A 22,889-nucleotide genomic window follows, 5' to 3' on the forward strand; every position below is an offset into this window, starting at 1 on the left:
CATGTGGGTAGTGGCTACCATACTCAACCGTGCAGAATGGAACATTTCCATCACGGCATAAAGTTCTATGGGCCTGCGCTGAAAAACCTCTGGCCTTTAGGCTTACGATATCTCTCCTCTTAGAACCCTCTTCCACCCTCTTCCCACAGGGCTTCCCCTGTAACCATCACCATCCTTATTCTGTTCGTAATTGCAGAATTCCAGGACGGCAGGGACTGTGTCGTACTGCTGTAACTCCAGTGTTTAGTTTTTTAAAATTTTATTTATTTATTTGACAGAGAGAGATCACAAGTAGGCAGAGAGGCAGGCAGAGAGAGAGAGGAGGAAGCAGGCTCCCTGCTGAGCAGAGAGCCCGATGCGGGACTCGATCCTAGGACCCTGAGATCATGACCTGAGCCGAAGGCAGCGGCTTAACCCACTGAGCCACCCAGGCGCCCCCAGTGTTTAGTTTTGAAGCCCCGCGCTATTAGTAGGCGCTCAGTAAACATTGAATTAATAGGTGATAAAACCTGAGGGATTTTCAAGATACACCAGTCCCAAGCCCTTTCCCACGCTGATCGGTCCTTTAGGTGTCTCCAGCATTTAAAAAAAAAATTTTTTTTTTTTTAAATTTCACAGAAATCACAAGTAGGCAGAGAGACAGGCAGAGAGAAGGGGAAGCAGGCCCCCCGCTGAGCAGAGAGCCCGATGCGGAGCTCAATCCCAGGACCCCGAGATCTTGATCCGAGCCGAAGGCAGAGGCCCAACCCACTGAGCCACCCAGGCGCCCCAGCAGCATTTTTTTTTTTTTTTTTTTTTTTTAAGCCTATCTTCAAGCACTGTCCTGGAGGAGAGAGAGAAACGCTACCACCCACCCACCTGCAGACTCTGAACTTTCCCGGTGGCCGCCTCAGGCTCTGGCGTCACCGACCCTTCCCACCTCTGCCCGGCTCCGCCCCCTCCCTGATTGAGCAGAGGCCAGGAGCACGCGCCGCCCCCGCCCCCTAATCTTCATTGCGCAAGCGCAGCCTGCGAGCGTGGGGCGTCTCGAGGTGGCCGGCTGCCCGCGCTCAAGAGCGCGGGGGTTTGTGGCCTGCGATCGGCCGGCTCCAGTCGCGCACTCTCCGAGGCAGCGAGGCGCAGCGATCCGTCTCCCCGCGCCCTGGGCAGTGTGGCCATGGAGAATCAGGTGCTGACGCCGCACGTCTACTGGGCTCAGCGACACCGCGAGCTGTATCTGCGCGTGGAGCTGAGTGACGTGCAGGTAAAAGCCGGTGCGGGTGGCGGGACGAGCGCCGGGTTGCAGCCCCGGGGACCTTCCGATCTCCCACATCCCCTTTGTCCCGGGGCGTGCCGGAGAGCCTGCAGTGCGCCAACGGGTTCGGCGACGCGGTGCACTTTTCGGCGTCCGGGCCGGGGCAGAGGCTGGCCCTCGTCGAGGAACACCCGTAGACCCCGGGCCTGGGGCGCAACCCCCTGAGGGCTGCAGGTACCTTCGGATGCTGCGTGAGCCCTACGCGGCTCTCGGAGGCTGCCCCGGCCTTCTCTTTGTTCACCAACCTGCGGCCTGATGGAGCCCGCGCCCGGCCCCGGAGGCCTAGCCGTCGGGGTTCGGGTTTGCCTAGGCCCTTCGGGGCATGGGGTGAGCTCTTTGGGCCGGGGGTGCAGAATGAACGGTGGCTTGCTGGGTCCTGGCTGGACGTTTGGCGCTGGCCAGATAGGTTCTGCCAGGCCGGTCTGACGTTCGCAAGGCCGGTCGCCGCTGCCCCCAGAGGGGCCACACCCACCTTCCAACCGTTCAGTGATGGAAATCATTCTTGTTAATTTTAATTTTAAAATCCGGAAGACCCGCTGAAAGTGATTTCCCCCTTGTTCAGAGGGCTGTGAGCTCAGGTTTGCGGAGTTGCATAGAGAACTTAAAAATTAAGTTACATCGAGCATTTATGTTTGATTTCCTTAGCTCCCTGTATGACCAGGTCCATGCCTCCTGCATGATGGAGGTTCCAGGACCCGTGTAGCCCCTGCGTCTGTCCAAACCATCCAGGACTCCAGGTTTTGAGAAACTGGAGTTTTCAGTCTGGAATGTTCTTTCTCCAGTCATCCTTGCTCCTTATCTGTGACATCTATGGCAATTTGTAATCTTCATTCCACCTAACTTTCTCTGCCTTTGACTCAGTCGTTCATATTTCTCTCTGTCCACCTGTGTGGCATATTTCTTGCTAAGTGTATGTGCTCTTTGGGTATGGATTTGAATTTGTTGAATTGAATCTTTGTTTCTGGAATTTAAACCCGTTTTCCCGTTGAAAGAGAAAGAACTGGCCAGAATGCCTTTAAATAGGATGTGACATTGCATGGCGTGTCATTTAATGTGGTAAATCAGACTGAATTATACTTTTGCATCAGAAGATGAATAAATGTACTGTGCTGCCTCCCTCCACTCTGCTCCAGGGTGTTGCAGGAAAGAAGGAAACAAACAAAATCGTTGTTGGTGGGGATCAAAGTCTCCATCTGGAGAGGGTTCTCAGTAACTGTGGAACATGTGCTATGACAGTCTCTTTTTTAAAAAAGTAATTTAGCCAAGCCTTATGTAGACCAATTACATTTAGGCCCTCCCCTCTCTAGATGTTATCCTGTAATAAGGATGCCCTATTCTGGATACTTTGAAGCTGCGAACACCAAAGGTGCTTTTAGGGGAATAGGATGGTGGTGATAGTGGAAAGAAATGGGAATTAGTTGGACAAATGAAAGGATGCATCATACTTATGTTTGTCTTGAGAGATCTAAACCTCTTTGTTAAGAAATCGGAATACGTGTTAATCATCTTTGGTATATTTAGAAATATGAGAGGTATCCATTTGAAAGTTATTGTAGTTAAAGAAATGCAAAGGTGGAGGAAAAAAGGAAGTTTCTTTTGGAGAGAGAAATCCTTTTATTTTGGGGAAAAAATACCCCCCCCCCACCAAAGCAATGTGTTAATACCACTCATAAAAGAAATCCTCTACCATGTGTGAGGTACTAGAGCTTTACAGAGATGAGTCAGACAGTCTCGGCTTTCCAAGAGCATACTATCTAGAAGAAGCATATTATCATATACAGACAAAAAGTTTTGTGTAGGAGTATGTTTATTGGTAGAATTGGAGTTGGATATGAACCAGGTCTCTGGTGTTAAAGGAATCTGTTACCTCTCTTATGCTTAGTTAGAGATGACTTCCTGAAATGAGATGAAGTGTTCTTTTTTTTTCTTTTTAAGATTTTATTTGTTTATTTATTTATTTGACAGAGAGAGAGCAAGCAGGTGGAGTGGGAGAGGCAGAAGCAGGCTTCCTGCTAAGCAGAGAGCCCGATGTATGGCTTGATCCCAGAACTTTGAGATCATGATCTGAGCCGAAGGCTTAATGACTGAGCCACCCAGGCACCCTGAGATGAAGTGTTCTTGTCAAACTGAGATTAGAAGAATGTTCCAGGAAGAGAAAGGCGTAGACTCTTAGTTTGCCCGACTTGTACCGTGTCGGGGCAACTACAGCCAAAGTGCCAGGGAAACACCCCTGGTGAAACAAGTTGGGTTTATTATTCATTTCAGGAAGGAAGATCGTACCCCATGCGGGACGATGATGTCTCATTAAGGGGGTTAGAACTGATTGTAGGATTTAAATGCTGTCAGAAAACGGGCAATTCTGTGGTTGGCTATCAGAATACATCCTACCTGTAGGGAGGAGAGACTAGCAAAAGAATAAATGTAATTGGTAGAGAAGTCACAGTCACTCATTTTGGCCAAGAGAAAGTATTTTGGGAGTGGCATAGCAGCCATTTTATTGGTCTGTGCTTACATAAAATTATGAAATGACCTTTGTCTCATTTCACTGAGGTTTCAGAATAGCCTTGTCCAAGATTGGTATTCTGTGCCATTATGTCCAACAGAAGAGTAAGATGGCCAAGCTGTGAGTGACAGGCCACTCTCTGAATGTCAGGGCTGCTGGGTTTGTTTTTTTCTTTCTTTCTTTTCATTTCTCAATTGCTCAGTGCACGGCTGTTGAACCTGTAATTCAGGCTCTGGATGAAACAATTCATTTATTCAATGAAGACCACGTGTGGAGTGCCTCCTTTTATCTCATTAAGCTAAGTATTGGGTTGTTGGACAGCTCTCTGTCGCCCCCTGCTTTCTGGCGTTTCCCATAGTTACTGAGTTTTAGTGTTGAATTCCAATTTAGGGACATCAACTCTGCTCCCCTCCCTTTCTGAGACACAGAGAACTGTTCAGTTTTCACATCTCTGTTCTGTCCTTAGAGCACAGGGCTAGTGGCTCCGAGAAACGTCCACTAATGTGAGGAGGAATGATGCACAATAAAGACTTCCAACAGCAGCCTTGCCTGTGTGTGACGTTAGTGGTAGCAAAGATGCTAGCTGGAGTCGAGGGGACTAGGGCAAGGCTATTTTCAGAATAGAGTTTATTTTCAAGAAAAACGTAATTGACAGGTTTGTGCCAACAACCATAGTTGTTAAAGCATTCGTTAATTTATCAAGGTTTTGTTTTGTTTTTTTTTTTTAGTTGTGTGTGAACAATGTGCATACCTGTGTTTGGGAGCTGTTTGACAGATATTGTTTTTGTCCTTACTTGATAGACACTCTGGTGGAAAGAGGGGTAACCGAAGAAGTGAGATTGGGGTCTTGTTCTACTTCCTGTCTGGTGGCCGTGGGTAATTCATTTAACCCTTATGTCCCTCGGTTTCTTCATCCAGATAAATGTGAATGCACCGAATTCACAGGATTGTTTTGAGGTCTGAATTGGACAATGGATTTGAAAGTGCTTTGTTAATTCTAGTTTGCTATTCAAGTGAAAGGATTATTATTGTGATACTAAACCTTAAAAGAGAGAGAAGCACAAAGGGCAGTAGAATAGGGTAGAGTCTATTAAGCAGAATTATCCATATATGAAAACTTATTGTACAGCAGAAGTGGCTTTACATATTAATTGGGGAAAAGATGAACCATTTGGGAAATTGTTTGGGGACAGGTGGTAATCCAAATAGCAAAAAGATTATATAAGATCTCGCCACAAAAGTCAGTTCCAGGGGAGCTAATGACCAGAATGCATAAAGCAAAACTACTAAAAGAAAATATCAGAGACTATCTTCATGATTTTGGAACAGGGAATAATGTGTTAAATAAGACACATGAAACATAACTCCTGAAGATTAATTTAAGACAAGCTTGAAAAAGATATCTACAGCACGTATCACCGACAGGTAATTAACATCTGAAATATGTAAAAGACCACCTACAAATCAATAAGAAAAAGACATATTACTTGTTAGAAAAAGGGGCAGAAAATATAAGCAATTCAGAGTAAAAGGAAACAAGAATGACCAGTAAACCTAAAAAGATGCTTGATCTCAGTCGTAATCAGGGACATGTAAATTAAAGGGATAGTATTTGTTAGAAATTGATAATATTTCTTATATTAGGTTGGGAAAAATGAAAAGTCTAACACTACCAACTATTGTTGAGATTGTTCAGCAATGGGACATTTTATACAATCCGCCCACCCCAACCTCACCAAAGACCACCAGAAACAGCTTTTTGTTTTAAAGTTAAATTAAATTTATTTAAATTCAGTTAATTAACATATAGTATATTACTCATTCCAGAGGTAGAGTTCAGTGATTTCATTAGTTGCATATAAACACCCCAGGCACCCTGATTATAGGTAACTTTTAAAGAATCTCCCTCTTAGGGTGCCTGGGTGGATCAGTGGATTAAAGCCTCTGCCTTCGGCTCAGGTCATGGTCTCAGGGTCCTGGGGAGCCTGCTTCCTCTTCTCTCTACCTGCCTCTCTGCCTACTTGCGATCTCTGTCAAATAAATAAATAAAATCTTAAAAAAAAAAAAAGATCACCTTCTTCTTAAAAAAAAAAAAAAAGAAGCTCCCTTTTGGTGGGGGGAGAGGCTGAGCAGAGTCATCAGTGGTGCAGTGTTCTTGGAGTCCAGAGAAGAGGGGAAGGCTTTCTTTCTAAAGGATGTAGGCCTTGAGCTATTTTTTTTTTTTAAAGATTTATTTACTTATTTATATTTGAGGGGAGGTGGGGAAGGTCAAAGGGAAAAAGAGAGAGAGAATCCCAAGCACATTCCCTGCTATGCACAGAGCCCCACTCAGGGCTCGAGCTCATGACCCTGAGATCGCAAACTGAGCCGAAATTGCAAGTGGGTTGCTTAACTGACTGAGCTACCCAGATACCCCTTACCCTGTTTTGTTAAGTGTAAGTAGAATTTGGATCCAAATAAGGTAGATTGCAGGGGATTTGAATTAGTATGTACACCCACAGTATAATGCAGCTGGAAAAAGAAGGAATGAGATCTCTATGAAATGATGAGGACTGATCTAGGTGAAAAAAGCAAGGTGTGTGAGAATGTATATTATATTCTACATTTAATATAGGAAGGAAGAGATATAAGGCTATCTGGGTATATTTACTTAGTTTTTGGAAGACGTGTGTGCACATGTACGGAGGAAGGATAAAACAGAAGCTCTTGAAATGCTTACCTGTGGGTAGTGAGTAGGAAATGTTGTGGAGGGACATGGGTTTGAGGTAGGACTTCTGAAGATCTGTTTCTACAGTTTGACTTTTCACCCATGTGAGCATTTTACATAATTCAAAAAAAAAGAATACAATGGCAAATCTTGAAATTCATTACAAACAGAATCAAAAGGACGTAACTGTATATCAAGTTGATAACATAACCATCCAGATAAATAAGTTAATAAAACTAACTTCGAACACAGTACTTTGGTTCTTTAGTAAAATGCATTCTAAGAATAAAAAAAAAAACCATACTTCAGGGGCGCCTGGGTGGGTCAGTGGGTTAAGCCTCTGCCTTCGGCTCAGGTCATGATCCCAGGGGCCTGGGATCGAGTCCCGCATAGGGCTCTCTGCTCAGCAGGGACCCTGCTTCTCCTCATCTCTCTCTCTGTCTGTCTCTCTGCCTATTTGTCATCTCTCTCTCTGTCAAATAAATAAATAAAATCTTTAAAAAAAAACACAAAAACAAAAAAAACCATACTTCACTCAGTAGGTTTATTGTCAGTAAGAATACTGATATAATTCCGAAAGCTTTTGAGGATCAAATAAGTAAATGTGTTAATGCTATTAGGAACCAAGGTTTTCGGTGTAAGAAAAACGGTAAAAATATTGAATAACAGAAGATGAGAAGCTCTGTAATAGTAAATTTGAATTGGAAATTTAAACATATGACAACATGACTTTTAAAATTCCTAGCTAGATGCTAAAAATGAGCATTTAGTGTACCTCAATGTGCCAGATCATGTTTTCTTTTCTTTCTTTCTTTCTTTCTTTTTTTTTTAAGTAGGCTCTATGCCCAACATGGGACTTATTAAACTCAGATACTCTACTGACTGAGCCAGCCAGGTGCCCCCAGATCATGTTTTCTAAGTTACCATTCAAGGCTCTTTGAAGAAACGGCTGATTATTCCAGGTCTATGCTAGAGAAAGTACATCCTCAAAAGCCATAAAGTCATGTCAGAATCACACAGGAGCTAGTTTGAAAGGATTTCACCTGGCCAAATTTGTGATCATTTGAACAGCAAAAGGAACAAGAATAGTAGTGGACTTTGACAGAGGGAACTAAAAAAGAAGAACCATCAGTCCAGAGTGATACTCAAAACGAAAGGAAGATGGAGGTGTGGGGTGGGGGTGGGGAGGCCTAGGGGAAGGGGCGGGAGGTGGGTGTGGTTCCAAAAGGGCAGCACTAGGGATCTGGAACAGTTCAGTATCTGTGATGGACAAACCTACACTTATAATAAAATTGTATAGTACTTACACATATTCACAAATGAATACAAGTCAAACTGGGAAACTATGAATAAGATAAGTGGGTCATATCAATGTCAATATCCTGACTGTGATATTATGCTATAGTTATGTAAAATACTGTCTTTGGGAGAGACTGGGCAAAGAGTACAGGGGATCTCTTGGTGTTATTTCTTATAACTGCATGTGGATTTACAATTACCTTATTAAAAATTTCAATTTAAAAAATGAAGAGGGAAGAGAGAAAGGGAAAAACTCTTCTTTATAGAAGAATGCCAGCTAAAAATGAAGATGGAATGATTGAATTAGAAAATCATCACTGTGAGGTCTCCAAATCAGGCAAGGATTAACAGTGGATGACCGTTCCATTGGAGGAAAGAGTAAATTACTTACTAATTACAAAAGAAAAAGTACTTTTAAAGTAGAGAGTTTGGCAATCCCTATCAATTAAATGATCAAGGTTAGTATCACCCCTCTGATGGTATGCACCTTCTCCTACAATGCCTTAAGAACTACTCATAAAAAGAAAAAAAAAAGTACCTATGTCACCTATGAGATATTCTTGTCAAAAATGATTAATAAGGAACGTCCAGACAAATCCATAACGTGATACATTGTCTAAGACAACTGGCATGGATTAAAAATAATAAAAGTAGAAGTCTATATTGTGTTAAGATAGACAGAACAGTCAAATGTAATGTATGAAAATTGATTGGTTTCTGGATTTGTGTGTGTGTGTGTTTTAAATGTAAATGCAGGAGTGGTTTATTTAATTTAATTTAATTTAAAAATTTTTTAAAAGAGTATTTATTTATTTATTTGACAGACAGAGATCTCAAGCAGGAAGAGAGGCAGACAGAGAGAGAGGAGGAAGCAGGATCCCTGCTGAGCAGAGAGCCCGAAGCTGGGCTCCATCCCAGGACCCTGGGATCATGACCTGAGCCGAAGGCAGAGGCTTTAACCCACTGAGCCACCCAGGCACCCCTAATTTAAATTTTTAAAGACTGTATTTATTTATTTGACAGAGAACAAGAGAGCACAAGCAGGGGGACAGGGGGAATGACAGAGGAAGAGGGAGAAGTAGGCTCCTGCCTGAACAGGGAGCTGGATGTAGGACTTCATCCCAGGACCCTGGGATCATGGTCTAAGCCCAAGGAAAACTCTTAACTGACTGAGCCACCCAGGTGCCCCATAGTAATGGTTTAAAAGTAGCCATATCAAGAGCTCAATGGAGAAATGGACTCTATTCTTTCTTTGAATCTGGGCAGGTCCTGTGGCAATTTATAGAATGCTGCAGAATAATACTGTGGCCATTCCCAGGCTTAACCTTTTTAGGAGGACTGCCAGCTTGTGCTTCTGTTTGAGAACACTTGTTGAGATGTTCCCTCCCAGAACTCAGCAGCCCAACTGTGAGAAACCTAGATCACACAGAGAGGTCACACGTATGGGTACGCTGGTCAACAGTCCCACGTGAACTCCCAAATGACAATCAGTGTCAACTCTGAGCCATGTGAGTGACCATCTGGGATGTTCCCATCCAGTATTTGATAGCCGTAGCCACCGTCCAGTGGAGCCTAACTGTGCAGCTGAGCATAGTTTAGTGTCAGATAATAAAATAGTGTTTTTTTGTTTTTTGTTTTTTCATAGTGGTTTTAAGCCACCAAGTTTTGCATTACAGTAGATAACTGAAACAAGTAAACATTTTTCAGGCCATTGTTTAAATAGAAACTGTTTATTAAAGGATATAGAATTTTTGTTCCTAGGTGTGAGAAAATTGTAATTATGTAAGAGAATGTCCTTATTTAAAAGCAGCATGCTGGGACGCCTGGGTGGCTCAGTTGGTTAAGCAGCTGCCTTCGGCTCAGGTCATGATCCCAGCGTCCTGGGATCGAGTCCCACATTGGGCTCCTTGCTCAGCGGGGAGCCTGCTTCTCCCTCTGCCTCTGCCTGCCATTCTGTCTGCCTGTGCTTGCTCGCTCTCCCTCTCTCTCTCTGATAAATAAATAAAATCTTTATAAAAAAAAAAAAAGCAGCATGCTGAAAGGTTTAGAGGTGAACTATCTGCAACTAATTGTGAAATGACTGAGAAAAGTCATGTGTATAAAAAGCAAGTGTGATTAAATATAATCAACTGATGAATGCCATGTGAGTATTCATTATACTATTTTTTCCTCAATTTTTAAAGTGAATTAAAATTTTTCACAATAAAATATTGGGTTGAGACACTGTTCTGGGGGAGATGCCGTGCACCCACCTTTGTGTTTGATGATTCACTAGAAGACTTCATGGGATTCAGCATGTAGTTGTTCTGGCTAAGATTTATTACAACGAAAGGATATACGACAGGATGAGCAAAGGATTAAAAAAACACAGGTGGAGTGTAGAGAAATTCCGTGCACAGGGCTCCTCATCCTCTCTCCTTCCTGTGAAGGTATACACTTGAGTTGCTCTTTTTTTCCAGCAATGAAAACTGCAGTAACTTATGTGCAATGTTTCTGCCCAGGGAAGCCCATTAGAGAGTCAGCACCCGTGTACCCAAATTCTAGACTCCCAGAAGGAGAGTTGGTGTTCACCACTAATCACATTGTAGGCATGGTGAACCAACTGTTAGGGGATGGAGGAAAGCCAGATTTCCTAATGCCAACCAAGGGCTGATCTTGGAAGCAGTCCTTTATAAAGACAGCAGCCTCAAGATTGCCATATAACTGTTTTTTGTGCTTGTATTAATCACACACATGTGCAAAACTAAATACTAGTGATTTAGATGAGCTCTAAATGTCTAAAGGCTTAGGTAGCATATAGTTCACTGACCTCTGTAGTTTTGTCAGAAATTGTGAAAATGGGATGAATTAATTTCAGTTCACTCAAGAGTTAATGAGACACTAGGGATTCAGAGATGAGTAAGACACAGCCCCTTCCATCAAGGAACTCAAGTCTAGAGGGGCAGATAAACCAATAAACAATGATTGGAGAACAGTGTGGTTAGTATTATAATACAGGTGAAGACAAAGCACTAAAGAAACTATTAATTTTTATGTTGGAGGTGAGCAGGAGGGAAGAGGAATAAATATTTGGTCTGGACTTTGGGAGGTGAATAGTATTCAACAGGTATGGAAACTTAGAATGGGCATTCTAAGGCAGAGAAAGAAAAGCAATGAGAATCTAAGTCCTTAGTAGTTAACAGATTCTCTACACATTATTATAATTCAGTTCTTACAACAATATTGTGAAATGAACGGTGTTACTGTTGTCTTAAAAATAACGACAGTTGTTGGGCGCCTGGGTGGCTCAGTTGGTTGGGCGGCTGCCTGTGGCTCAGGTCGTGATCCCGGGGTCCTGTAAACGAGTTCTGTATTGGGCTCCGTGCTTGGCGGGGAGCCTGCTTCTTTCCTTCTGCCTGCTGCTCTGCCTGCTTGTGCTCTGTCAAATAAATAAAATAAGATCTTAAAAAAAAAAAAAATTAAAAAATGACCATTGTGGATTTGAAAGTGAATGATAAAAATAAAAAATGGGGGCACCTGGGTGGCTCAGTGGATTAAGCCTCTGCCTTCGGCTCGGGTCATGATCTCAGGGTTCTGGGATTGAGCTTCACGTCGGGCTCTCTGCTCCTTGGGGAGCCTGCTTCCCCTTCTCTCTCTGCCTGCTCCTCTGCCTACTTATGATCTTTCTCTGTCAAATAAATAAGATCTTTAAAAAAAATAATAATAAAAAGTGGTATAACTAGGATTTGAACCCAGGTCCATCCAACTTCAGAGTCACTTTTCCCCCTTTTCCCTATTCATTTTTCTTTTATAAGCAAAGGAACAATTCCTCTAATAAAAGATTGGCTAGGTTATGCAGATTCTATAAACAACTAAAAATGCTCAGTAAAAATCTTAAAATCATCATTAGAAATCATCATTAAAATCATCATTAGAAATTATAGGGGAAACTCTGATAAAGCTGAACAGTGAAACTGCTTTTGCCTTAAAAACATTAGCTCAGCTGAGTGAACTTAAAATTTGGCTTTGACAGCCCAACAGAGTCCAGGGGACAAAGTAAGGCCAAAGCCCACCAAATTCAATATGTAATAGGAAACCCTTCTCCCTGTAAACTACTTCAAAGGTCCATACTCTTTCGCTAAGGATGAACTAAAAGTAAATCCATCCCAGCTCCCCATCTTCAGAGGACTTAACACTGAGCAAAGTAGAGGAAACGGTCCTTGAGGAGTTAAAATCATTGGTTGGCTTTTAAAAGATTATGTAGCCCAAATGTATACAATTTTGAAGATCTAAAAATCCTCAGGTCATGAATTTAGTTTAAAATGGTCTCAACTGGGGCGCCTGGGTGGCTCAGTGGGTTAAGCCGCTGCCTTCGGCTCAGGTCATGATCTGAGGGTCCTGGGATCAAGTCCCACATCGGGCTCTCTGCTCAGCAGGGAGCCTGCTTCCTCCTCTCTCTCTGCCTGCCTCTCTGCCTACTTGTGATCTCTCTCTGTCAAATAAATAAGTAAAATCTTTAAAAAAAAAATGGTCTCAACTGGTAGAGTGGGTCATTATTATATATAATAACTGGTGTCATTATTTTTAAGACACCCAGCTCGGGCGCCTGGGTGGCTCAGTGGGTTAAGCCGCTGCCTTCGGCTCAGGTCATGATCTCAGGGTCCTGGGATCGAGTCCCGCATCGGGCTCTCTGCTCAGCAGGGAGCCTGCTTCCTCCTCTCTCTCTGCCTTCCTCTCTGCCTACTTGTGATCTCTCTCTGTCGAATAAATAAATAAAATCTTTAAAAAAAAAAAAAAAAAAAAAAAAAAAAAAAAAAAAGACACCCAGCTCTTAGGTGCCTGGCAGAAGCCAGTGGGGATCCCTGTGATCTAGCTACGCTGATACCGGGTAAGAGTTTTAGACCAAGATGTATTTTTGATATAGAAAGGTCAGTTCATAATGATAGAGGTTTGAATTCATCAGGAAGGTAAAACAATATTAAAGTTATATGTAACTAACACGGCCTCAGTACTGCATAAAGTAACAGAAATAGGAGAGACAGATAAGTTGACAATAGTGTGATTTCTCAGTAATTGATAGAATAACAAGATAAAATTCAGCAAAGATACAGATTATGTGACCAAATAGTTAACAGTGAATCAGTAGACATATATAGAATCCTGCATGTAAATTCCAGAATACGCATTCAAGTTCATTCGAACATTTATACAATTCATACTGCTTCTGAATGCAAGTCTCCACAAATTTGAAAGGATTAAAATCATACAGAGAATGCCCGCCGATCACAGTGCAGTTTAGGTGGAAGTTAATAACAAGATAACTAGAAAATCTCATGTGTTTGGAAATTAAATACTTCTCAGTAACCCATGTGTCAAAGAAATGATAATATTAGGAAATATGTTAGACTGAATAATAATGAAAATACTACATTCAAAGCTTGAGAGATGCAACTAAAGTAGGGGTGGCAGGAAATTTATATTCTTTTTTAAAAAAATTATAGCTGGCGTATTAGTGTTGAGTGTACAGAATAGTGATTTGACATCTGTGTACATTATGAAATGATCACTGCCAGAGTCTAGTCACCATATGAGGTTATTAGAATATTAGTGACTAGATTCTCTTTACTGTACTTTATGTTCCTGTGACTTACTCATTTGATAAGTGGAAGTTTTACTTCTTAATCTTCTTTACCTGTTTCACTCATCGCCTTCCCCCCTCCTCTCTGGCAACCACCAGCTTGTTCTCTGTACTTTTTGAGCCTGTTTCTGTTTTGTGTTCTTGTTTTGCTCTTTAGATTCCACTTAGAAGTGAAATCCTACAGTATCTGTCCTTTTCTGTCTGACTCATTTCACTTAGCATAGTAGCCTCTAGGTCCAGTCATGTCGTCATGAATGGCAAGATTTCATTCTTTTTGATGGCCGGTATTGCATTGTGTGTCTATGCCACAGCTTTACCCACTCATCCGTGGATGGCCGGTTACATTGCTTATGTATCTTGGATGTTGTAAATATTACTGCTGTGAACATAGGGATGTGTATGTCTTTTCAAATTGGTGTTTTCATTTTCTTTGGAATAAATACCCAGATGTAGAATTGCTGGATTATATGGTAATTCTATTTTTCATTTTTTTAAAAGATTTTAAAAAATTTATCGAACACAGAGAGAGATCACAAGTAGGCAGAGAGGCAGGCAGGGAAAGAGGGGGAAGCTCCCTGCTGAGCAGAGAGCCTGATGCTGGGCTCTGTCGGACCCGGAGATCATGATCTGAGCCGGAGGCAGAGGCTTTAACTCACTGAGCCACCCAGGCGCCCCTATTTTTAATATTTTGAGCAACCTCCATCCTGTTTTCCATAGTGGCTGTACTAATTTACATTCCCACCAGCAGTGCACAAGGGCTTCCTTTCCTTCACGTCCTCACCAAGCTTTTTTTTTTTTTTTCCTTTTGGATAATAGCTATTCTGACAGGTGTGAGGTGATACTGTGGCTTTGATTTGCATTTCCCTGATGATGAATGATGTTGAGCATCTTTTCATGTGTCTGTTGGCCATCTGGATGTCTTTGAAAAAATGTGTATTCAGATCCTGGGCCCATTTTTTAATTGGATTTTTGTTGTTGTTGTTGTTGTTGAGTTGTAGAGGAGTTCTTGATATATTTTGGATATTAATCCCTTAAGGTACCTATCACTTACAAATGTCTTCTCCCATTCAGTGAGTTGCATTTTTGTTTTGTTAATGGTTTGCTTCACTGTGCAAAAAGCTTTTCAGTTTGATGTAGTCCTATTTGTTAGTTTTTACTTTTGTTGTCCCTGTCTGAAGAGTGGGATGCAAAAAAAATATTTCCTTTCCTTTTTTAGAAGATTTATTTATTTATTTTAGAGAGAGAGAGAGAGCACGCGCGCGCAGTGGGGAGGGTCAGAGAGAGCATCTGAAGCAGCAGATTGGGTTGAGCACAGAGCCCAATGTGGGGCTTGATCTCACAACCCTGAGATCATGCATGACCTGAGCTGAAATCAAGAGTTGGACACTGAACTGACTGTGCCTCCCAGGCGCTGCCCGAAAAGATATTTCAAAGACCAATATCTGGGAGTATACTGACTATGTTTTCTTTCTTTCTTTTTTTTTTTTTTAAAAGATTATGCGGCGCCTGGGAGGCTCAGTGGGTTAAGCCTGTGCCTTCGGCTCAGGTCATGATCCCAGGGTGCTGGGATCGAGCCCCACATCAGGCTCTCTGCTCATCAGGGAGCCCGCTTCCTCCTCTCTCTGCCTGCCTCTCTGTCTCCTTGTGATCTCTCTCTCTGTCCAATAAATAAATAAAATCTTTAAAAAAAAATAAAGATTTTATTTATTTATTGGACAGAGACACACAAGGAGGCAGGGAAGAAGCAGGCAGAGAGAGAAGGGGAAGCGGGCTCCCCGCTCAGCAGAGAGCCCCATGTGGGGCTCCATCTCAGGACCCTGAGATCATAACCCGAGCCAAAGGCAGAGGTTTAACCCACTGAGCCACCCAGGCGCCCCCTGACTATGTTTTCTTTAAGGAGTTTTATTGTTTCAGGTCTTATGTTTAAGTCTTTAATTCATTTTGTGTTTATTTCTGTATATGGTTTAAGAAGGTCGTCCAGTTTTCCCAGCACTAGTGATTGAAGAGACTGTCCTTTCCTCATTGCATGTTCTTGCCTCCTTTGCCATAGATTAATTGACCATGGAAATGTGGCTTTATTTTTGGGCTCTGTTCTGTTTCATTGATGTATGTTTCTGTCTTTGTGCAAGTACTATACTGTTTTGGCTACTATAGCTGTGTAGTATAATATATATATGTCTATCTATACACACACATACACTATAGCTTTGAAATCAAGGAGCATGATGTCTCCAGCTTTGTTCTTTCTCAGAATCGGATTAGCTATTGGGGTCTTTTTGTTGCTGTGTATAAATTTTAGGGTTATTTATTCCAGTTCTGTGAAAGATACCATTGATATATGTATATATAGTTTAAAGATTTTATTTATTTATTTGACAGACAGAGATCACAAGTAGGCAGAGAAGCGGGCAGAGAGAGAGAAGAGGAAGCGGGCTCCCTGCTGAGCAGAGAGCCTGATGCGGGGCTGGATCCCAGGACCCTGGGATCATGACCTGAGCTGAAGGCACAGGCTTTAACCCACTGAGCCACCCAGGTGCCACGATACCATTGATATTTTTGATAGAGATAGCATTTAGTCTGTAGATTGCTTTGGATAGTGTGGACGTTTTAACACTATTCTTCCAATCCGGGAGCATGGAATATATCTTTCCATTTATTTACATCTTCTTCAGTTTCTTTCCTCAGTGTGTTGTAGTTTTCAGAGTACAAATTTAACCTCCTTGGTTAAATTTATTCCTAGCTTATTTTATTCCCGATTCAATTGTAAATGAGATTGTAATTTCTCTTTCTGATAATTCATTATTAGTGTATAGAAGTACAGATATCTGTATATTGATTTTGTATCCTGCAACTTTATGGAATTCGTTTATTCTAGTAGTTTTTTGGTGGAGTCTTTATGGCTTTCTGAATATACTTTCATGCCATTTACAAATAGTGATAATTCTTCTTCTTTTTTTTACCAATTTGGGTACCTTTTGTTTTTGTGTTTTTGTCTGATGGCTGTAGCTAGGATTAACAGTGCTACGTTAAATAAAAGTGAAGAGATAGGACATCCTTGTCTTCCTGATTTTAGAAGAAAAGCTTTCAGCTTTTTGCCATTGTGTATATATGATGTTGGCTGCGATTTTGTCTTATATGGCCTTTATTATGCTGAAGTGTATTCTCTACACACACTTTGTTGAGAGGTTTTTTATTGTAAGTGATGATACATTTTACCACTGAGCTTCTCATTGGATAAAGTTTGTCAGAAGGTTTTTTTTTTATCTATTGAGACGATCATATGACCTTATCCTTCATTTTGTTAATGTGGTGTATCATGTTGATTGATTTGCAAATACTGAATGGTCTTTGCATCCCTGGAATAATCTCACTTGATTATGGTGTGTGATCCTTTAATGTATTGTTGATTTCAGTTCGCTAATATTTTTTCTAAAGTTTTGAGAGCCGGCGCACAGCCCCGGGGAGGGGCAGAGGGAGTGGAAGATGCAGGCTTCCTGCTGAACAGGGAGCCTGAGGTGATGTGGTGCTCTATCCTGGGACCTCAGGACCATGCCTGAACTGAAGGCGGGTGCTTAACTGAGCTACCCCAGCACCCCTCAGTTCACTAATATTTTGTTGAAGATTTTTGGTTCTGTGTTCATTAGCGACATTGGTCTGTGTTTTTTTGTGCGGGGTGGGGGGGATCGGGTTTTTGGTTTGTTTGTTCATTTGTAGTGTCTGTCTGGTTTTGGTATCAGGGTAATGCTGGTCTCATGGAATAGGTTTGGAAGTATTCCTTAGTCCTCACTTTTTTTTTTTTAACAGTTTGAAAAAGATGGGTATTAACTCGTCTTTAAATGTTCAGTAGAATTTACCTGTGAAGCCATCTGGTCGAAGACTTTTGTCTGTCAGAAGTTTGACTACCGATTCAATTTCATTCCTTTTTCCTTCCAAGTGATTTAGAGTATGGGAAGCACACTGAGTTGGGCAAGAAGTGACCTGGGTGGGAACCTTACCTCCAAGACGTTCTAGAACTTTAGCTTTAATGAAAATACTTGCATCAAAGCCCTGTTTCCCTTACTGAGGAGCCATGCCCTTGGAAGTGTAACCTCTTTTGTTGAGGTTCCCTAACTCCCTCTTCCTGCCACAGAGAGGATCATCTAGAATTTTAGCTCCTTTGGGTGAGCATCTCAGCTTAAAGTCTGTTCTCCCAATAGGGAGGCTCTCAACATAGAGCTTGGCTCAAATGCTCCCCTCCCCGCCAGCATTCATTCTTTCCCTTTTCCTAACCCTCTTGACTGTGAATTAGAGAATGCAGTCCCCCTCTCCCCATTGTTATACCCCCTCTCCAATCTTCTCTCTGTCATTTGTTGGTTTCCTTCCATGCATGTTGGAGCACAGAGAGCTGAGCCTGCAGGAGAAAAACAAATGAATTAGTCACAGCGCTGGAAACATGCTGCTCCTTGGTTATTAACTTTGAGCTGGGGGGTGGGGGGAAGTCCTTTCTCATCCATTGAAAAAAGAGCTAAGTAGTTACACTCTAAATTATGCTTTTAAAGTCATGTAGCAATTTCTGGGAATAAGTGAACAATCTGGAGAATTTTGATCTCTTTAGGTTGGTTGGGATGGGGGTTAAGAGGATGGAGCCTGAGGTGAGGGCACTGCACCTTTCATTTTGGGTGAAATCCCTTGTGATTGTTCAGCCCTTCTGCGGCCTTATAGGTCTCACTTTGGGTGAACCTCTCCTCAGCCATCCTGTTCTTGTTGTGCTTGCTCTCTTAACACTTAAAACACTTAACTGCTTTTTACTACTCTTTTGGTCTTGAGCGTATGTTACTTGTACTATTTGAGATCTTCTGACAGGAAATGACTCATCATCTGTTCCACTAGACTCTTTGCTTCCACAGCTCCGGGGCTGAGTCGTAGAGATCTGGGTCCTCCTCGGAAACACCTCCCGTAGCACCTTTGTACCATTTGCCATTATGGGAATGGACTGACTCAGTATCTAATTGTTCTGCACGGTTAGAACAGCTTAGGGTTATTCTTACAGATGCCTACAATCTCAGATGGGTACAGCTAGATGTAGCTCAGAGCTGCGCAAAACAACTAAATATATTTTCTGGGGGAGGCACAGGTAGGAGGCTGAGTCCCTAAGGGGGAAGGATGGAGGGAAGTAAGCCCCGGTTTTAATTTCATTTTTCTCCTATTAAAATGCCCTTCTCGCATCTTGGTCTCTTTTCACAGAATCCTGCCATCAGCATCACTGAAAATGTGCTGCATTTCAAAGGTCAGTATCCGGGCAAATGCTGTCAGCTCTCTACACAGCTAAAGAGGCATGGTGGTGGTTTCTTTTTCTTTTTATCTATTTGTTTTATTCACTTTCTATTGATGCTCACCTCTCTGCTGCTCTTGGGGTAAACTAGATCATTTATAAACATATGATTAGGAAAGTCAAAGAACTTACTAGGACTTAGAAGTCCTGCTTTCCTCTTGGAGAGGCAGGAGATAGAGTGAGAAAGAATCCTGGGCTGGAAATCAGGACATCTGTCTTCTAGCGCTAATTGTGCTGTCCTTGGACCACTTGCTGACTTCTCTGGACTTATAAAAGGAAAGCGTTTGGTTATAATCTGTATTTCTCAAATTTTAGGACACCTGAGAAAATGTTCTAAGGATCCATGGACCCCAGTTTTTGAGAAAACATGTGAAGATTTAAGTACGGCCACTTTAAGTGATATTTGGTTCTGTTGCAGCTGGGAACACAGCTGCAAACACGGCCTCTAAACTTGTGTGTTTGTACTTGATTATAAGGTAGTTATCTAGAGGATCCAGAATACACTTCCTTTTTTTTTTTTTTTAATATTATAATCAAAACAAAAAATAGAAATTTTCTTAATGAGACTTTGCAGCTCTCTGAGTCCACGCTCACTGGCCAGTTTAAGAAACACGGCATTCTAGATGATACCTGAAGCCTTTGCAGCTCTGACAGTCTTTGATTCTGTGAATCTCCTTTCTCCTTGGTTTGTCAGCAGATGCACTGCTGTGCCTGAGGGCAGGTCTGGATTCCTTGTCACCCAGTGGGGTGGGATTCTCCCTACTCTCTCTTTGTTCTCGGTCCTTGGAGTGTCATTAGTAAGTGACTGGGGTGGGGGTGCAGCGTAGGAGATATTGTTGAATTTCTGCTTTACTGAAGGTTCCATCTACCTTCACACGCTTGCATGAACGCGTAACCTGGCTCTTGTATCTGCTTTTCTTTTCTTTCTTTCTTTTTTTTTTTTTAATAGATTTTATTTATTTATTTGACAGACAGAAATCACTAATAGGCAGAGAGGCAGCCAGAGAGAGAAAGGAGGAAGCAGGCTCCCTGCTGAGCAGAGACCCAGGACCCAGGACCCTGCTGAGCAGAGACCCAGGACCTTGAGATCATGACCTGAGCCTAAGGCAGAGGCTTTAACCCACTGAGCCACCTAGGCGCCCCTGTATCTGCTTTTCAAGAGCAGTTGTGGTAGCAGCTTAGATTTTTTTCAGTTAAGGGACAGAAGTGTACCTTGCCACTCGGAGGTTATGGACTGACTGCTCGACCTTAAGGAATTTATGGTCTTAGAGAACAATAGCCACCCGGAGCAGATACTAGGCAAACTATACCATATGTGGCCAGATGAGGAAGGAGAATCCCAGGAGGGAGCCAAATAATGGGCAAGTCAGAGAGTTAGAGGAGAAGGGATGTCCAGCCGTCCTTTGCACCTAGGCATGGCACCTTTTTGTTTTGGGGAAATGAGCCATGTCAAGGCATGGGAAGGGCGTAACGGTCAACCCAGGGTCTTTTCTCCCTGATCCATTTATGCTCTCTTAGGAGCGAGCTGAGGAAATTAGATATATTTCTCTTTTTCGCTCCATTCAGGATATATTAAAGGAGAAGTCAGCTTCTTCATTTTCTGTCCCTGGTTGGGAGGTGTTAGATTCATAGCTTTCTTTGAGGTTGTCCAGCATTTCCATACACCCTGAAACTTTCCTTAGCTGCAGTCAAGCTAACATACCTACCTGGTATGTCTCTGCCCTGGATTCAGTGCCAAAGTAAACGTGAAAGTTAAATTTATAGCTCTGTGATACCGTTGGCTTTGCGTTCAGTATTCTTTTTCCTGCCTATTATTTGAACTTGGTTGTTATCAAGGCCACATTGGGAGATGAAGTAAATTATTCTGGAACTGATCGTCAGAAGGACATACAGAGATAAACTTTTGTCTGGGATTCAGCTTATCCAGTTGTCTGAGTAGCTCTGCTCATGGGCCCCCGCTGGTTTGGGCAGGGCCCATTACTGTTCATATGCCTCTGAACTGCACCAAGCTCTTCGATGGCCTTGCCCTCCAGCTCACTTCAACTCACATTTCTTTCTTTGTAGCTCAGGGACACGGTGCCAAAGGAGACAACGTTTATGAATTTCACTTGGAGTTCTTAGACCTTGTGAAACCAGAGGTATGTCCTTTCTTTTCTTACTTCCCTTTACATTTTAGGAAATAAATATGAGTGGTTTAGTGAAATAGGGGGATAGAGGTTGGGCGGGGGGGGGATGAAAACCAAAGGAGAATATAGTTCTTTTTGTTGGGAACTGAGTCCTGATTTTAGCTGCAGAGGAGTGGGAAAGTCAGAGGGCCCGAGAAGAATCTGGCCTCTGCCTCCCATTTGCTAGCACCGTGAACAATTCTCTTCACTTCTGTGAGTGAGTTTCCTTGTGTTCCTTGTGAAATGAAGGGTTAGACTAAGAAATCCTCAGGGGCCTTTCCAGCCCTGATACTCTCTGGTGTTAGCGAGCACAGAGGAGTATGTCTGTGGCAGGGAGCAGAGTTACATAAGGCAGGTGAGGTCCACGCCAGGGGCTTGCTTTCATGTGACTTTGCTTCAGGGGCAGTGGAAATCAGAAAAGGTGGAGGCAGCCGACCTTTAGAAAGAATGAGGGAAATATTGTTGAAGTTTCCTTTCTCTCAGAGCTTAAGGGAAACTTTTATGCCAGGAAGAGAGACAGTCTACTAGGAGGTGTGTTTCGGGTTCTGGAATTACACTCTTCTCTCTCGGGGCTTGAGCATACTGATCTCTCTGTGCAGGAGGGCTCATTTGTTTCGGTTGGTTTAATAGTCAGCAGTGGTTTAAGGGGTAGAGAACCTGTCACGGGGCTTGCTTTACAGGCAAAGGAAGAGGCCATGTAGAAGAATAATGAACTGGAACAGCCTCTGAGAATTTGAGCATAGCTGGGAGGTTGTTCTAGGCTATCCCTTGTGATAGAGCTGTAACCGATCCAGTAAATTCCAGCCTTGGAAAGACCTTTCCAAAACAAGGGCTCGCTATGCGGGGGCCTACTGACCATTCAAATTCAGTCGTCTTCATGGGAAGGAGATTTGGAAGGTGAAGATGTACTGAGAATGATTGGATGCCGTGCCAGGCATGGTAGAGATCTGGCAGGAGGTTCACCTGGAACCAGAACTATCTGTCTGTCTTACCCTGATTTCCTCCTGTGTCCTTCAGTGGAGGATCAGAGAAGGACCGTGCCGTTCGTACCAGTACTTTGCTGTGCCAGCCCTTGGTCTGGAGGTTCTCTTTGCATCACTCCTTGTAGGAACAGAGAAGAAAGGGGAACGAGCATGCCCTGCAGCACCTCTGTGTAACCAGCCTGGCTTGGTACAGTGGAAGGAGTCGGGGACAGGAAGGAGAGGGCATTCTCACATTCTCACTTTTTTTTCTAGCCGGTTTACAAACTGACCCAGAGGCAGGTAAACATTACAGTACAGAAGAAGGTGAGTCAGTGGTGGGAGAGACTCACTAAGCAGGAGAAACGCCCACTGTTTTTGGCTCCTGACTTCGATCGCTGGCTGGACGAGTCTGATGCAGAAATGGAGCTCAGAGCCAAGGTCAGTAAGAACTGCCCGGTCTAGACAAATCATAAGGAGCACAACTTATGGGGCGCCTGGGTGGCTCAGTGGATTAAGCCGCTGCCTTCGGCTCGGGTCATGATCTCAGGGTCCTGGGATTGAGCCCAACATCAGGCTCTCTGCTCTGCGGGGAGCCTGCTTCCTCCTCTCTGCCTGCCTCTCTGCCTACTTGTGATCTCTGTCTGTCAAATAAAATAAATAAAATCTTTTAAAAAAAAAAAAAAAGGAGCACAACTTATTTGGGAGTTATTTGGGCCACCTCAGATACCTATCTGGGTATGATAGAATAAAGACAACATTGCAAATTCAGTTAAAGACCTGGAAACAATTTTTTTGTTTGTTTTTAAGATTTTATTTATTTGATAGAGAGTGCACATGCATGTGTGAGAGGGCATGTGCAGGGGAAGGGGCAGAGGGAGAAAGAGTGGGAGAAGTGGACTCTTCTCTGAGCAGGGAGCTTGATGTGGGGGCCCTGGGATCATGACCCAAGCAGAAGGCAGATGCTTAACCGACTCAGCCACCCAGCCGCCCTGGAAACATGGTTTTATAGAGGTACTGGTCCTATGTTTTGT

At 42.8% G+C, this 22,889-nt stretch overlaps 1 protein-coding gene across 1 annotated transcript in view; it reads left to right on the forward strand.

Annotated features, from left to right (window-relative positions):
- Positions 1 to 972: 972 nt before the first annotated feature.
- The window catches only part of HACD3 (3-hydroxyacyl-CoA dehydratase 3), a 39,572-nt gene continuing 17,655 nt past the window's right edge, over positions 973 to 22,889 (forward strand). The window contains exons 1-4 of the mRNA XM_059372294.1: positions 973 to 1,243; positions 18,644 to 18,686; positions 20,796 to 20,869; positions 22,132 to 22,296. Of these exons, the coding sequence (XP_059228277.1) occupies positions 1,157 to 1,243; positions 18,644 to 18,686; positions 20,796 to 20,869; positions 22,132 to 22,296 (369 nt within the window). The 5' untranslated portion in view covers positions 973 to 1,156. The remainder of the gene's footprint in view (positions 1,244 to 18,643; positions 18,687 to 20,795; positions 20,870 to 22,131; positions 22,297 to 22,889) is intronic.

This window comes from Mustela nigripes, chromosome 13 (genome assembly GCF_022355385.1).
Source record: "Mustela nigripes isolate SB6536 chromosome 13, MUSNIG.SB6536, whole genome shotgun sequence".
Classification (NCBI taxonomy): domain Eukaryota; kingdom Metazoa; phylum Chordata; class Mammalia; order Carnivora; family Mustelidae; genus Mustela; species Mustela nigripes.